The 14,318-nt window shown below is 38.9% G+C and overlaps 1 protein-coding gene across 1 annotated transcript in view; it reads left to right on the forward strand.

The window, feature by feature from the left end:
• The window catches only part of MYO3B (myosin IIIB), a 386,192-nt gene that overhangs the window by 146,293 nt on the left and 225,581 nt on the right, over window positions 1–14,318 (forward strand). The window contains exons 11-13 of the mRNA XM_063085773.1: window positions 11,144–11,240; window positions 12,194–12,310; window positions 12,844–12,948. Coding sequence (XP_062941843.1) covers window positions 11,144–11,240; window positions 12,194–12,310; window positions 12,844–12,948 — 319 coding nt within the window. The remainder of the gene's footprint in view (window positions 1–11,143; window positions 11,241–12,193; window positions 12,311–12,843; window positions 12,949–14,318) is intronic.

Consider the following 14,318-nt stretch of genomic DNA (forward strand, 5'->3'; position numbering starts at 1 on the left):
TTCCCTTTTGGACAGCTCAGAACAATTTTTCTCCTACTCTTTCTTTTTTTTTCCACTGCCATTTCTGTTTCTATGGCTGGCCTATGGGGTAGAGAAATGCAGAGACATTCTTGTGACTCGGTACCTTTTTGAAGCAGTAGGAAATTGTGTTTGAGCTCCAGGGACCTGAAATCCCTTTTCTTCCTCTGCTTTTGTTCCAATACACCAACCACTATCCGCCCCCCGCCCCACGGCACCACCACCAAAAATGAAGATGAAATAAAATAACATATATTCCAAGCATAAAACAAACCCAGCATATACGTATCAGTCAGATCCAGCACCTCCTTGTTTCCCTGTTCTGAGATCTGCTGCAGAATGATTTCTGACACTTAGTTTGCCAAGTTTTCCAGCTCTTCGCATTTGCCCGATGTTGTTGTCCAAATCCATGTTTTCTTTTTTAAAACTTTTCTCCTTTTACCATAGAAAATCACAACGCCAGGTGCTCTTGCCCTCTTTCTCTAATTTCTCTTTATCTTTGTGAACTCCTTTGATGTCAAAAGCCTGCTATGCTGGCAAAGACTTCTCACAGGGTCTTTGTAATCTTCAGTTTCACTTGGGAGTTTGTGTTTCTTTGAACAGTCATTTAAGCAAATACGACCTCACAAATAGGTATCAAAACTTTAAACAGCCACTTCCTTGATGGTAGGAAAATTAATTCCAAAGAAAACACAGCGCAAGTAATTGACACCTACCCTGCCACCTCTCCTGCACTCCTGCTTCCTCTTGGCACCTGGCAAGGAGTTGGCTACACAGATGTTTTTTAAGCCCACCAGGAAAAACTCTCAAATATCATTTGATGCCAATAAGTCAATATATTTAAAGTGGTGAGTTTTCAAGTTGAGGTGGAAAAAATAAAGAAAAATTGAGGTGAGAGCACAGATGAGTGAAACAAATACCCGCACCTCACTTTCTGCACAATGATGGCCACTGGCAGGCAGCACGATGTCGTTAAAACCACTGGCTCTGCCTGCTTTTGGTCCCAGCTCAGCCATTTTCTGGATACATTATTTAATTTTTTTGTTTCAAAGTTTCTTCTATAAAGTGGGGACTGTTTTTGAGGGTTAAGTCAGTACATGTAAAATGCTTAGGGTAGTGCTCAATACAGAGTTAACCCTCAATAAATGTGAGTAATAGTAGTAGAAGTAGTATACATTGTCTATTTAATTCAGTCTTTTATTTCTTTTTAGCACTATCTCTTGCCCTTAATCTGTGCAAATTTATCTTTTTACTTATGAGATTATGAAAATAAACAGTACTGTGCTACCAAGTGTTAAAAATGTCAATTTCTATCTCTTATTCAAAATCTAATTTATTCATTTATTCATTCAAGAGACATTTCTATGTGTGTATATGTCAAGCCCTATGCTGAACAGAGGGACTACAAAGGCAAATCAGATACAGTTCCTGATAAAGAGCTAATAGCCTGGTATGTGTCACAGACAAGGATCAGATGAGAACAGCTCAGCATGCCCAGTCCCTGGATAAAGGAATGCCCGAGGTACCTCCCAGAGCACCTGGGAAAGGCACCCAAGCCAACCTGGGGATGGGATGGTTGTGGAAGACCCCCTGGGACTGGTGGAAAGAAAAACTTTGAACTGTTTGTTCAGAAGAACAAATAGAAGACAGTTGGGAAGGCTGGCCCATGGCTCACTTGGGAGAGTGTGGTGCTGATAACACCAAGGCCACGGGTTTGGATCCCTATATAGGGATGGCCGGTTAGCTCACTTGGGTGAGCGTGGTGCTGACAACACCAAGTCAAGGGTTAAGATCCCCTTTTATAAAGATCATCTTTATAAAAAAAAAGAAGAAGAAGAAGATAGTTGGGGAAGAGGGTTATTCCAGGTAGAGGGGAAAGAATGAGCAACAAGCAAACGGCAAAGGCACAGGGGCTGGAGAGAGCTTGGGGAATTTGGTGAGCAATTGGTTGCTGTGGCTGGAGCCTGACATGGGACAAGCAGGGGCCTGGTCATGATGGACCTAGGAGCTTGGATTTGTTCCTTAGGCACTAGGGAGCTGCTGAAGAGTTTCAAGCAGGGATGTGTTCCAGCAGGCTGTTCTGCTTGCAGTATGGACAATGGAATGGAGCAGAGCAAGACTAAAGCCAGGGAGATGAGAGAGCAGATCATAGCAATTACAAATGGCTAAAGATATTAAAATAATCTTATTGTCAGGACTTAATGATGGATTGGTTGAGGGAGATTTGGGAAGGACAAAAGTATGTCAGGGTTTATCCAGATTAGGCTGCCTCCCTGTCCTGGTTCACACTGCACTCAAACAGAAATTGCAAGACACTAAGAGACAAAGACTAGTTAAAAGACCTACTTCCTCTTTAAAGCCTATCAGATGCAATGTCAGGTACTTCCAGATATTACACAAAGCTTCCACCTTTCTGCCCAAAGTAAGACTCTTCAGTGGTCCAAACAGTCCTGGTCCCGACAACTGGAGTGACTGTTTTGGTTTTGAGAGCTGATACAGAAAAATGAGACCTACAGCCTACAGGCAAAACAGTCTTGCTATTCCTGCCAAGGCAAGGAGGGTTCTGTCCACTTTTAGTACTTTACACAGAGGAAAGAGAAGTTGATAGTTTGAGGAGGCTGCAGAGAAGAAGCCAGGCTTTTAAAGAGTGGAGGAAACTAGGACAGGTGAAGGGCAAGTATCTACGTAGAGGGAGACACTGAAGACAGAAAAGAGAGGAGGAAATAGAGGAAGCAGAGGGAATGAATCAAGGTCCTAGAAGGAACGTTAACCTTAGAGAAAAAGAATCTCTAAGCCGGGAAAGGCGCGGGCAGGTGAGATGAACATACTCAGAAAATTTGAGGAGGGAGAGGAGGTACTATGAGGAAACTCATGTCGAATGGCTTTTATGTTTTCAAAAACAAAGCAAGGTAGTCTCAGAGCTGGGAGTGGACTGTGGACTCCAGGGAAGTGTTAAATCTTTGAAATAGCCACGATGAGGAATATAATAAAGGATCAATTAAAGGTAGACATAATGATTGTAGAGAAAACTGGGTAGAACATAACTGGATAGCATCCCACTGTAGTGGAGTTAATTCATGCTTAAGATAATGCACGTAGAGCATTCAGGACAGCACTTGGCACGAGAAACTCTCAGAAAATGTAGCATCACTCACCTTTCCCATATGTCATTTTGAGTAATTCTTACGAACAAGTAGGAAGCAGATACTGTGGTCTTCTTCAGGTTGGACGCTAGCTTCAGTGGACATGATGGGTAGATCATGGGCCAAGGGAATCAAGGTTGGTAGGAGAGTATGCTTGAGGTCTTTTTGGTAGGGAAGAAAGTGAAACCAGAGTGGCTTATTGACTTTGAGGCTATTGAGGCTGAGTATAGTTGCGGGATAGGTAGTTACAGTGAAGACGAAGAGCAAATTTGGTGAGAGAGCTGAGATCTTGGAAACTTTTGAGAGATAATTAGGAGTTAGGCATAGCTGAACTTGTAGACAACTTCAGTGGATTAGAAATAAATGTTTTTAAAGTGTTGACAAGTTGAGGAACCCTGAGGTCAGAGTGTGAGGAGAATTAATGAAGTGATTGGTGGGAGATGGGAGAACCAAAGACTGATATCAGGGGAAAGGGTGGAGAGAAAGAAAAATTGAGGGTCAAGCGCTGGAGAAGATATGAGAGAGTGATATAGATTTTTTAAAAAGGGTAGATTGTTAGGAGAACAATGGTTGGGTAAAGGCACAGGGGAGCAGGGAGGACACCACTTTTCCTGTCCTCTCACAATGAGGGGTGGAAGGTGGTGCTGAGGTAAGAGGGTTATGGGGAAGTGGTCCACCTCAGTTACGATGAGCAGATAAAGCGGGTACTCAAGAGTATTCAAGAGCAAGGCTAAGAATCATGGGTAGCTTGTTCACAATGCAGCACAAGCTGTACTGTGCACGGAGGGCTTGAGTTGTAACGCTCCATCTTACCAGTCCTGGTCTGAGCATTCTAGCTCTTCTGAGTGCTGCAGCTTTTTTGAAAGCCAGACTGATTCATTCCTGTTTCACTACATATGCATGATATAGATATAGATAAAGATATAGATATAGACATAAACATAGACGTAGATATAGATAGGTAGATGACAGTAGAGGCACTGACAGAGAAGTGACAGTGTGCTGTTTGAGATTGGATAGATACTATTACCTGATGCTGATTACAGTGTATATGTGACACCTATGGAATTTAAGTTTTTCCAGTAATTAATGCCTTTGCCATACCATATATGTGCAGTCGTCCCTTGAGTATCCATGGGAGATTGGTTTATTCCAGGAACTCCCTTGGATACCAAAGTCCACAGAGGCTCAAGTCTCTGATATAAAATGGCATAGCATTTGCATATAACATATGGACATCCTCCCGTATACTTTAAATCATCTCTAGATTATTTTTTATACCTAAGACAAAGTAAAAGCTATGTAAGTAGTTATTATACCATATATTTTTATTTATGTTATTTTTATTATTATACTGCTATTTTTTTTTTTTTTTCTGAATATTTTCGACCCACAGTTGGTTGAATCCATGGGCTGTCTGGATTTGATTCAGGTACAATAGAGCAGTTATGAGTCCAAGGCTTCCTCTCATAGAGGAGGTTAAATCCTAAAATTATGTGAACAATAGTTTGTAATAATAGTAAGTAACAATATGTTATTACTTAATCAGACAGGGATGCTTTTAAACAATTTGGTTATTTCCTTTACATCAGCTCCCATTTCCTTGACCTTCAAAACGATTTCTTCCCCAAATAAGTTTTACAAATCCCTGAATTTATTAATATCATCTGGTATGTTGTTTCACCATTAAAATTCAGAAAAGTAGATTTGAAAACATACTTTTTATCACTTTACAATAATTATTGGGAGAAGAGAAAGCCACTCCCTTGAATGTGAGTGGAGGCAGGGAAGGCACCAGGTTAGCTGTGCCATGACCATGAACGCAACTGTGAGCCTCAGTAGAGTTACCAGATCCAGCATGTCGTGCCCCTGCGGGTGGCTTGGGACTAGCTAAAACCACAAACATTAAACCTTCAAATGCCAAGGGTCTTCTCTAAGTATTACTCGATAGAAGAATTAAGTTGCTGGGTTTTTTTCTGCTCTGTTTAATGGGCTTTGACTCTGTCCTTGCAATTTGCCTAGGGCTGATTAAAACAATGACTTCAGCTGTTCTGATTTCTTTTCAACCTGCAGCAGTGACCTTTAAAAACGGATTTCTCACTACTTGACTGCCAAGTTTTTCCCAGCCAGTCCTGTTCACTCACTCCTCCTTCTGACTGCAAACACGTGCACACGCGCGTGCACACACACACATACACCATACTGTGTACACTGATGGGTTCCTGGGTTCCTGTGTAAATAAATGACTCTTGAACAATTACTTCATAAAGCTCCAAAGATGCTTGACACATAGGAGGTTAAAGATCCTCCTATCCTCCTAACAGAGAAGAAATAAATCTGCATCCTGATATATAGATCTGCTATCTATATCCATCTATTGCTGAGTGAATGGTTCAATTAATATTTAATTTTATGCAGGTGTCACTGATTCTTGCTGCCTAGAGAAGGTGGGTATATCGCATACTCTTTAATATAATTGATGATAAGATGCTGATTTATTGGAATTCTAGCCAAAACTGCTTAGATGAAAAACAAGCAGATACTATAGTAATCTCCACTCAAACAATTCTTCTATTTTTAAATCTATGTATTGTAATGTTTGTGTGATAGATATAAACTTAAGTTTGGGTCAAGATACAGCTCTCATAGTTAAATGTATCCAGGTGGTATCTCTGTGCATATTTGACTCTCAGTAGAATAGTGGCACACCTAGATGGTCTGCTATTGTTTTTCTCATTCTAGATACATGATTATATAGTTATGGTTAAATAAAAGTTTCTCTATCATCAACCCCATTACCAAAGGTATATTGAAGAGGAAATAATGATTTGGAAGAAATATTCAACATCACTGACGTTGGTGTGGTAACAGTAGTCTATCCTCAGTTTTGAGTAGTGCATATCCATTTGATGTAGTGATAAGCAACTGCTAACTATATGGAATCTGTGGAACATGTGATAAGGCAGTGGTCCTTGAGCTGTATGGCCACGAGGCCTTTGTCTTGGACTCTTAAGGACCACCAGCCCTTAGTCCATCCCTTCTCTATCCCCCTTTTTTCTCCACCTCCCCAACATTTTACTTCCTTTCACATCTGGCATCTGGTGGGATTGTTAGTCATTCTCTACTCCTTGCAGTTCACTGTTGGATGGTGGGGAGGGCTCTGACCCTGGGTGTGTAGGAGCAGAGGTGACCTTCACAATGGTTCTGCCACAGGGGGACTGTCTGAAAGGCCATCAAGCATTTCTCCGTGCAGAGATTAACCTCTCACTAGCATATTGCTTGTCATTATTAGGCTAAAAGAGTTTGTCTCCTTCTCATCTTTCAGCTGTGACTTAGAGCACCTCCTTCTATTGCTTTGTTCTTCATCATAGTTGGAGGGTGAAGGGAAGAAGGCATCTTGCCATACCCATGTGCGGCTCCTGCACCCCTGTGTGTACCTACCCACATGGAAGTCTCTGCCTCCACAGGCATGGTTGGTAGACAGGAAGAGGTTAAGGGATTAAGGAGTGACTTTGGGGCAAAATATATGATATTTGTCAATATTGTTCATAGAGCCAGCAGCTCAGACAAAGAAGTTGGCAGGCCAAGTGAGGGGATATTAAAGAGTATTCACACTGAAATGGCTTTAAATGTAATGAAGATATAGAGATTAAACTACACTGAAACTACACTCAGGAGTTTATTTGATGAGAACAGTTTCTCTAGTGTGTGAGCTACTTTGGTGCCCTCTAAAGCTTCTTTCCCACACATGGACTGTTCCAAAAATATTCCACAAAAGCCCCCCATTCTCTACCTCATCTACGCCCACTGCAGTCTTAGGAGAACTCCTAACCTTTAACTCTGGCTCAGTCTCACCCACTCTTCAGATCCAGTTCCTACTCTCCACCCATTGCCTTGGCTTTGATGTTTCAGGCTTGCCCTTATTTCCACCTTACTAGAGCCACGGACTTAGACACGAGTTCCCCCTTTTCCTGGTCCCTGAAACCTAAGGCCAACTCCATTGTCCACACTCCACCCCCTGCTACCACACTAAACCCAAACTCTAGGAACCAGTCCAAACCAGAGCCTCCCCTCTATCTTTAACCCCCAAACTCCATTTGTTTGAGAAGCCAGGCTTAGCAGCCAGCATACTCAGAGCCTCATAAAAACAAGTAAGAAATCTAGCAAAAGACAATACAGACTTTGCTGAAATGTGAAAATGTCTTCTGAGCCTTTAAACCTGCAATATCTTACCATATACTCTTGATTTAATAGAATGCCTTTTGCTGTCTATCCATCCATTTATGTCTCCGTTCTTCTAAGCTTTGTAATACTCAATCCAAGTACTTTTTAGTTGGAGATCTGTAATTTTCATATTAAACAAGTTCTGCAAAAAATTGATAATAGGTAGTATTCTCAAGTAAGGCACTAGGTGGAGCACGTGAATTTAGAGGAAATTTAAGTCCATAGTTACTAGTGATGACAAATCATTTAATTCAAGAAAACTGAAAAAAAAATTAAACCAAATTTATTTTTATTAATTTCAATTGAAATAGAGAAGTATAAAATAACATAACACTTTATATAAGTATATGTATAGTCTAGGCTAATGTTTAAAAAAGAATTAAAAATTGGAATAAATAATTTTTTAAAATTTTTCTCTTCAATAAGCCCTCCAAACCCCATAGCAAAAGAATGAATATGAAGAAGGCATCAGTTTAAGAAGAACACTAGTTGGGGAAGGCAGAGATAGGCTGCAAATGTGTGTGTGTGTGTGTGTGTGTGTGTCTGTATTTTTTTTTTTTTTTTTTTTTCTGGTTGGGAAAATGAAGTGGTCTTTATCAGAGTGAAAATGTCTTCATTTACACGAAATTCTAGATTGCCAGCTTCAATTTTGGGAGCAAATAAAGAATTTGATTGCCCATAGCAGAGGAAGAGGCAGCAGGTAAACTCTTTTAAAAGTTGCTTTTTGTTTATAAAATATTATTGGGGAAGACCTTTATGAGAATCAAGCTCAGATTTACATTCAGCTTCTGCATTATTTTTGGAAGTTAAATATGTGAGATAGATAGATTGGCATAGGATACAATCTCCTGCAGGCTCATAAGATACCAATTTTTTAAAAAATTTTAATTTATGAATATACAATGTAGTTGACTTTTGTGTCCCTTTACCAATTCCTCTTCCTTCCCTCCCTCCCCCCCCCCAACATCATATCTGTTCACTTGTCTTAAGAAGTTCAAGCAATTGTTATGATTATAAGATATCAATTTTGATCCTGGTGATATTGCATTGTGTATGGTCACACTGCAAATTACAGCTTTCTGCTATAGTGCATTTGTTTGTGAGATTGCAAGTGAGGTTTTGTTAGTGCTTCCATTTTTAGTTGTCATCCAACATAAAGACTGATATCACCAAATGCAGTTTAGGCTGCCTTTAAATCCAAGTTAGAAGTGGAAGAAAAATACTCTGGGAAACTCACTATTGGTCCAGTGGTATTTTGAATTCTGATTTCCTTCTCCAATCCGCCTGTTACCAGTTCCTTCTCAGAGTCCTGAGATAGCTGCTTCGTGCATTCTGTCCAGGGTATTTAGTAAGTTGCATTCAGTAAAAAGACAGAGTGGAGAGTGCTTACTCCATCTTGACCGGAACTGGATCTGTGGACAATTTTTTAATTTCTGATTTTCCTTGTCAAATGATGTGTAGAATAACTTCTAATTTAGCTTATTTCATGCAATTGTAAGATATGAATTTAGAAAGAAGATAAATTAGCTGAACTTAATATAATGGGAATTTAATTATTTCATTAAAAATGTGCTACAATATTTTATTTTATGATAAATTGCAAGTAAAAAAATTTAGGCTTTATGTGAAGGGGATTCTGGCCAGAAATATATACCCTCCTGCTGTTTTATTTAGCTAGAAACAGGCAGCAGTTCTGAGTTTTAGTAAAAATCTGTATTTCAGACCAATGTGATTTCTCTTTGACGTCACCAATACATAGACACAGGTGAATAAACATTCTGTTATCAAATTAAAAAATGCTTAGGTTATAAATATGGTTTTATTAAATAAATTAAGCCCCATTCTATTTGGACCTTTGTATGAATTAGCAGCAAAACTAGTGCTAACAGCAAAACTTGCTCTAGCACTGGAGGTGACTAAAAATGTGTTTCAAATATCCTTTTTTCAAATCTATCAATGAATGATGGGAATTGGGAAATAAGGTTTAATTTAATAGGCTAGAAAGAGAAAAAAAGTCAATGCTTTATTTGCCCATTTCCACTGTATATAAACATAAGACTCGATAGGCAGAGATGACGAGTTTGCTTCTTCCTTTTTACCTACTTTTGTGAAATGTGTACGGCAAGGGATAGGGTGTGTGTACATCAGGATTCCATAACGTCTACACGGTACTTACAGTCAAACACTCAGTCAAAGCCAGCTTCTGGAACCTAAATAGGACTGTGTAAGTGGGTGACATCCTCTTAAGCTGTGATGATGGTGAACATAAAAAAAAGGTGTGATGTTTCAAGCAGTGATGTTTCTCTGCTGGTGACTTTACAGTATGTGAGAGGACATTTCACATGTGACTTTGTTTCATTAATGGTATTCTGAGTAATAGGTGAACTTATGCAAATTGCTGATTCAAAATGTTGACAAGGATATAAGAATAGTATTTGGAGCATTTTTTCTACCCTTTTGCATTTTGATACCCACGACTGTATGTGCTTTCATGGCCACCTGTGAGATAGACTAGTCATGAGCGATTGCATTTATAGACGGAAAAACTGAGATGCTGGCTGTTTAGGGATTTGCTGAGTGACCCACACCACATTACTCACAACTCTGAAACTAGGGTCCAGAGTGTTTAATTTCTAGACCAATGCTTTCCCCTCCCTCATTGTAGTAATAAGTTTATGAAGGGAATTATGGCAAGGCCTAATTTGACCTTGAATTAATTTTATACCTTCAGTAGCTGTGTGTTAGTATACCAAAGGGGATTGTTATTGATTACTAACCAAATTTTTTAAATACTTGGTGAGCAGTGTCCTCCAAGAGAAAAATCTCACAAATATACACAAAAGGATGAATATAAAGATATTGAGTGCTGCAATATTTTCAGTAGCAAAGAAAGGAATCAGCCTAAATGTTGATCAGCCTAAAAGTGGGTAAATCAATTTGTAAATATTCATATGATGTAATATTACCCAGTGATTAAAGTGACCAAACTAGGCAGGTAGACAGATTTAAAAAGCCATAATATCGAATAAGAAAAAGCAAGTTTACAGAATGAAACCTACAGTATGATATCATTTTTATAATTAAATATACAGAACAGTACATTGTTCATGGGTACATATAGGTATATGACCAATACTTAGAAATAGAGTGGAAGGATACACACCAAATAGTGGTCACCTCATGAGAGGGGAGTGGGATGGGACAAGGGTCACAAAAGGGTTTCAAATAAACAAATGAGATAAGATGTAAACAACTGTCAATTCTTTGGTATTTGCTCTATTATACTCTGAATTTTTATGGAGTTTTGAAAATATTCTAAATAGTTAGTGGTGGTGCTGGTGGATGGGGCAAGGGGACCTCAAGGGAAGTAAGGCACTTATGATGATACCCCAGTGAGAACTGTATGCCTGACACTGAATAGAAAAAAGGTAGGCACTATTCCTACATGTATTATTTATTTCCAGAAGTGCTGTCGTTGACATTTAAGGAGAGCAAATCTATGCATTAGGTGAACCCTGTTGGTAACGCCCCTGACTGTGGCAGAAGGGGGACTTGAGCTACAGAACTCACCCTACCCCATTAGCTCTACAGTGACCGGGACAGCTTGGGGACCTGGACTAGACTTGCTCTTCCTGTCCCTGCCTCTGAAGTCTCTGAACATGTCAAGTGATAAAACTGTGAATGAGCCATCTTTGTTGCTCACTTTCTGCTACATTGTTTACTGTCTTAACACTGATACTCTCCTGACAAATTTTTAGGCATGAAAGGATGCATACCAGAAGACCCTATTACGTGGAGGAAGCTGAACAATACTGCCTTGATGATGATTTGGTCAATCTAGAGGTTCTGGATGAGGTATACAACATTTAGTAGACAATTCTCATTGATGGCTTTGGTTTCACATGAATTGTCTGACTTTTCTGTTGTAAACCATGTTCTCTTAAGGTCATTTGAAAATCTAATTGTTTATGTGCCATGGGGTTAGCTCAGGGAGCGTTCAGTTGTTGTAACTGTGATCCTGTGTTCTGTTCATTTACGGTCCCTAGAATGAAGAAGAGAAAAGGATTTCGATTTTTCTAATAAAGCCCTTTATATCTCAAGCCTAAATGATGGATTGTATCAGCTAAAATTATTTTCTTTTTAATAAATAATTGCAGTTAACCCCTAAGATAGTTGTTTGTTCTTCATAAAGAGGAGCTTCATTTAGGGAAATAGTGAAGTTAATGTATAGCTTGAATTCCAAATTTGAAAACTGTGATAATCCTCATTTAAAATATGCATGTTTAATAGAGCCATTAATTGCACTGGACCTCTTTCTGCAGAATCTGACTCTGGGGACCTTTAACGTCAATGCTTGAATCACTAAAGTGTAATATAAAAGTGTTCAATTCTATAATCCTACCACCTAGTTTTAAGGGCACCGCTTTGAAAAATGAAGTTACTATTTTGTCTGTGCTTTATCAGTAGGAATAGCCTATTACATAAAATTCTAAATCAAACATGTTGATTGGCCAAGACAAGGTTTTTTTTCACAATAAGTAAAAACTTTGTTGGAAATTTCAATGTCTTTTAGCAAGTCCTAAGTGGGCCTAATTATTTCAATGTATTTCTATTTTGTTCTTTTTCAAGGCAAATGTCTGCATCATTTTAATAATTTGGGACCATTAGGATGACTGTACGACTTAAATGGACTACTTTCACCTTTTAGAGAAAAATATTCTTATAAGAATAAATTTATTGTCATTTAAAAAATCTCTTCCTTGACTGGAAATAATGCTTACTCTCAATGCCATTTATTCTCTCTTTAGGATACAATTATTCATCAATTGCAGAAACGCTATGCAGACTTGCTGATTTACACATACGTTGGAGACATCTTAATTGCCTTAAACCCTTTCCAGAATCTAAGCATATACTCCCCACAGGTAAGGGATACTTTCAGAGCATATTTCTCCTTAATAAGAAATTAAAAATCACAAGGGCAAATAAAACGAAGAGAAAAGTGAGAATAAAAAATATGCTACACCAGAGGTGTATACCTCAAAGTTTAGATAACAATGCAGCACAAATGGTACTCTTACATTTTGGAGGTAACTTTTTAAAGCAAATTGTAGCAATAATAGCTAACATACATTGAGGGCTTACTACATGCCAGGCACTGGGTTACCCCACTTCTCACAACCCTGTGGGACAGGTACTATTGTTAAGCCTTTTTGGCAGATGAGGAGACTTTGCATAGAGTGAACTCTGTTGCACAAACTCATGAAGCCAGTAAGTACAGAAGCAGGATTTGAACTCAGGCCTACAGATTCCAGAGCCTGTGCTCTACAGCCTTCCTGGTGCAGCAAGTCCCCTAATAAGTGACAAAATCTTGGTTTTGTGGGCAACCGATAATGGGACATTAGATGGTCCAGTGGAGCATTAGAAGTTTCCTTTAAATTAGTTATTTTTTCTTCAGTTTTCCAGACTTTATCATGGGGTGAAACGTGCCTCAAATCCACCCCACATATTTGCATCAGCAGATGCTGCTTACCAGTGCATGGTTACCCTCAGTAAAGACCAGGTAAGAACTCACCTTCCTTTCTACCGAGTCACACAGTAAGACAGGTTTTATCTTCCTCTTCAGCTCAAGTCCTCCTGAAACCACTCCATTCTGGTTGCTGATGCTCACCCAAAGAGATAGGAAATGAAACAGCAGCTCAGGGGAACTGGGACACTGATAAAGCCGGATAGTAGCAGGAGAACATAATCCTTTTCAAGAAACATGAAACATTCATATCAACAGCACTCCTTTTCTCTGATAAGATTTAATAAAGATATTTCTAATATGAATCCAATGAGAACGTAAAGGAAACACAGCCTGATTACATGGCAATGATTGTAATAAAAATGGGATGTAAATGGCATAAATATCTTCCTCTTAAATCCTCAGGATTTTCATGATCTGATTCTTTTTGTATGAAATACTGTGTATTAGGTTGGCAGTGAGCATGCACCACACTGTGTAGCTGCTGAGAAATTGTGATGGCTTGGGTAAAGATTGAATAAACCTTAAACTCAGTGAGAGTTAAACACAAACTAGGAGGTGGGGCCGAAAGTTCCCCCCCTCTGATCACATGTTTGGTCTTTCTAGTGACCAGCCCCCATCCTGAAGCTGCCTAGGAGTTCCATCTTGAACCACCTCCTTAGCAATAAACTGAGTTATGATTGAAAAGGGCTTGTTGTGAGTAAAAAATGATGTTCCTATCACGTGTATCACTAAGGAAATTCCAAGGTTTTAGGAGCTCTGTGTCAAGCACCAGGGACAAAGACCAAACATATAATTTTTATTATGTATACCCACTAATATCCTTTACACACAAAGAGCTCCTAGGAATGAATGATAAAAAGAAAAACAATACAATAAAAAGGAGGCAAAAGATATGGATAGGTTACAAAAAAAGAAAATATGAATGACCTTAAGCATGTAGAAAGAATAAAAGAAATGCAGATTAAAACTGCACTGACTGAGATACCATTTTTTACCTATCAGAATGGCAAAAATCAAACGTATTCTGTTGGTGAGGCTGTAGGAGAACAGGGACTTTCATATATTGGTAGAATCCTTAGGAAAACAACTTGTGAGTATCTATCAAATTTATAGACGTATTTGCCTTTTGTTCCAACATCCCGTTTCTAGGAATTTATTCTGTAGATGAACCTGCATGTAAACATAATGACCTATGTATAGAGTTATTTATAGTAATATTGTTTGTGATAACAAAAGAACGTACTCAAGTATCCATCAGTATGGAACTGGTTAAATAGATTGTGGTACGCCTGTATGGTGGAACAGCAAGCAGCTGTACCTGTTGTGAAAGGCTGAAGAAGCTCTCCATGTACTGAAATGGAAAGATTCCTAAGATATATTGTTCAGTGAAAAATGAAGGGGTA

Source organism: Cynocephalus volans, chromosome 1 (genome assembly GCF_027409185.1).
Source record: "Cynocephalus volans isolate mCynVol1 chromosome 1, mCynVol1.pri, whole genome shotgun sequence".
NCBI classification, from domain to species: domain Eukaryota; kingdom Metazoa; phylum Chordata; class Mammalia; order Dermoptera; family Cynocephalidae; genus Cynocephalus; species Cynocephalus volans.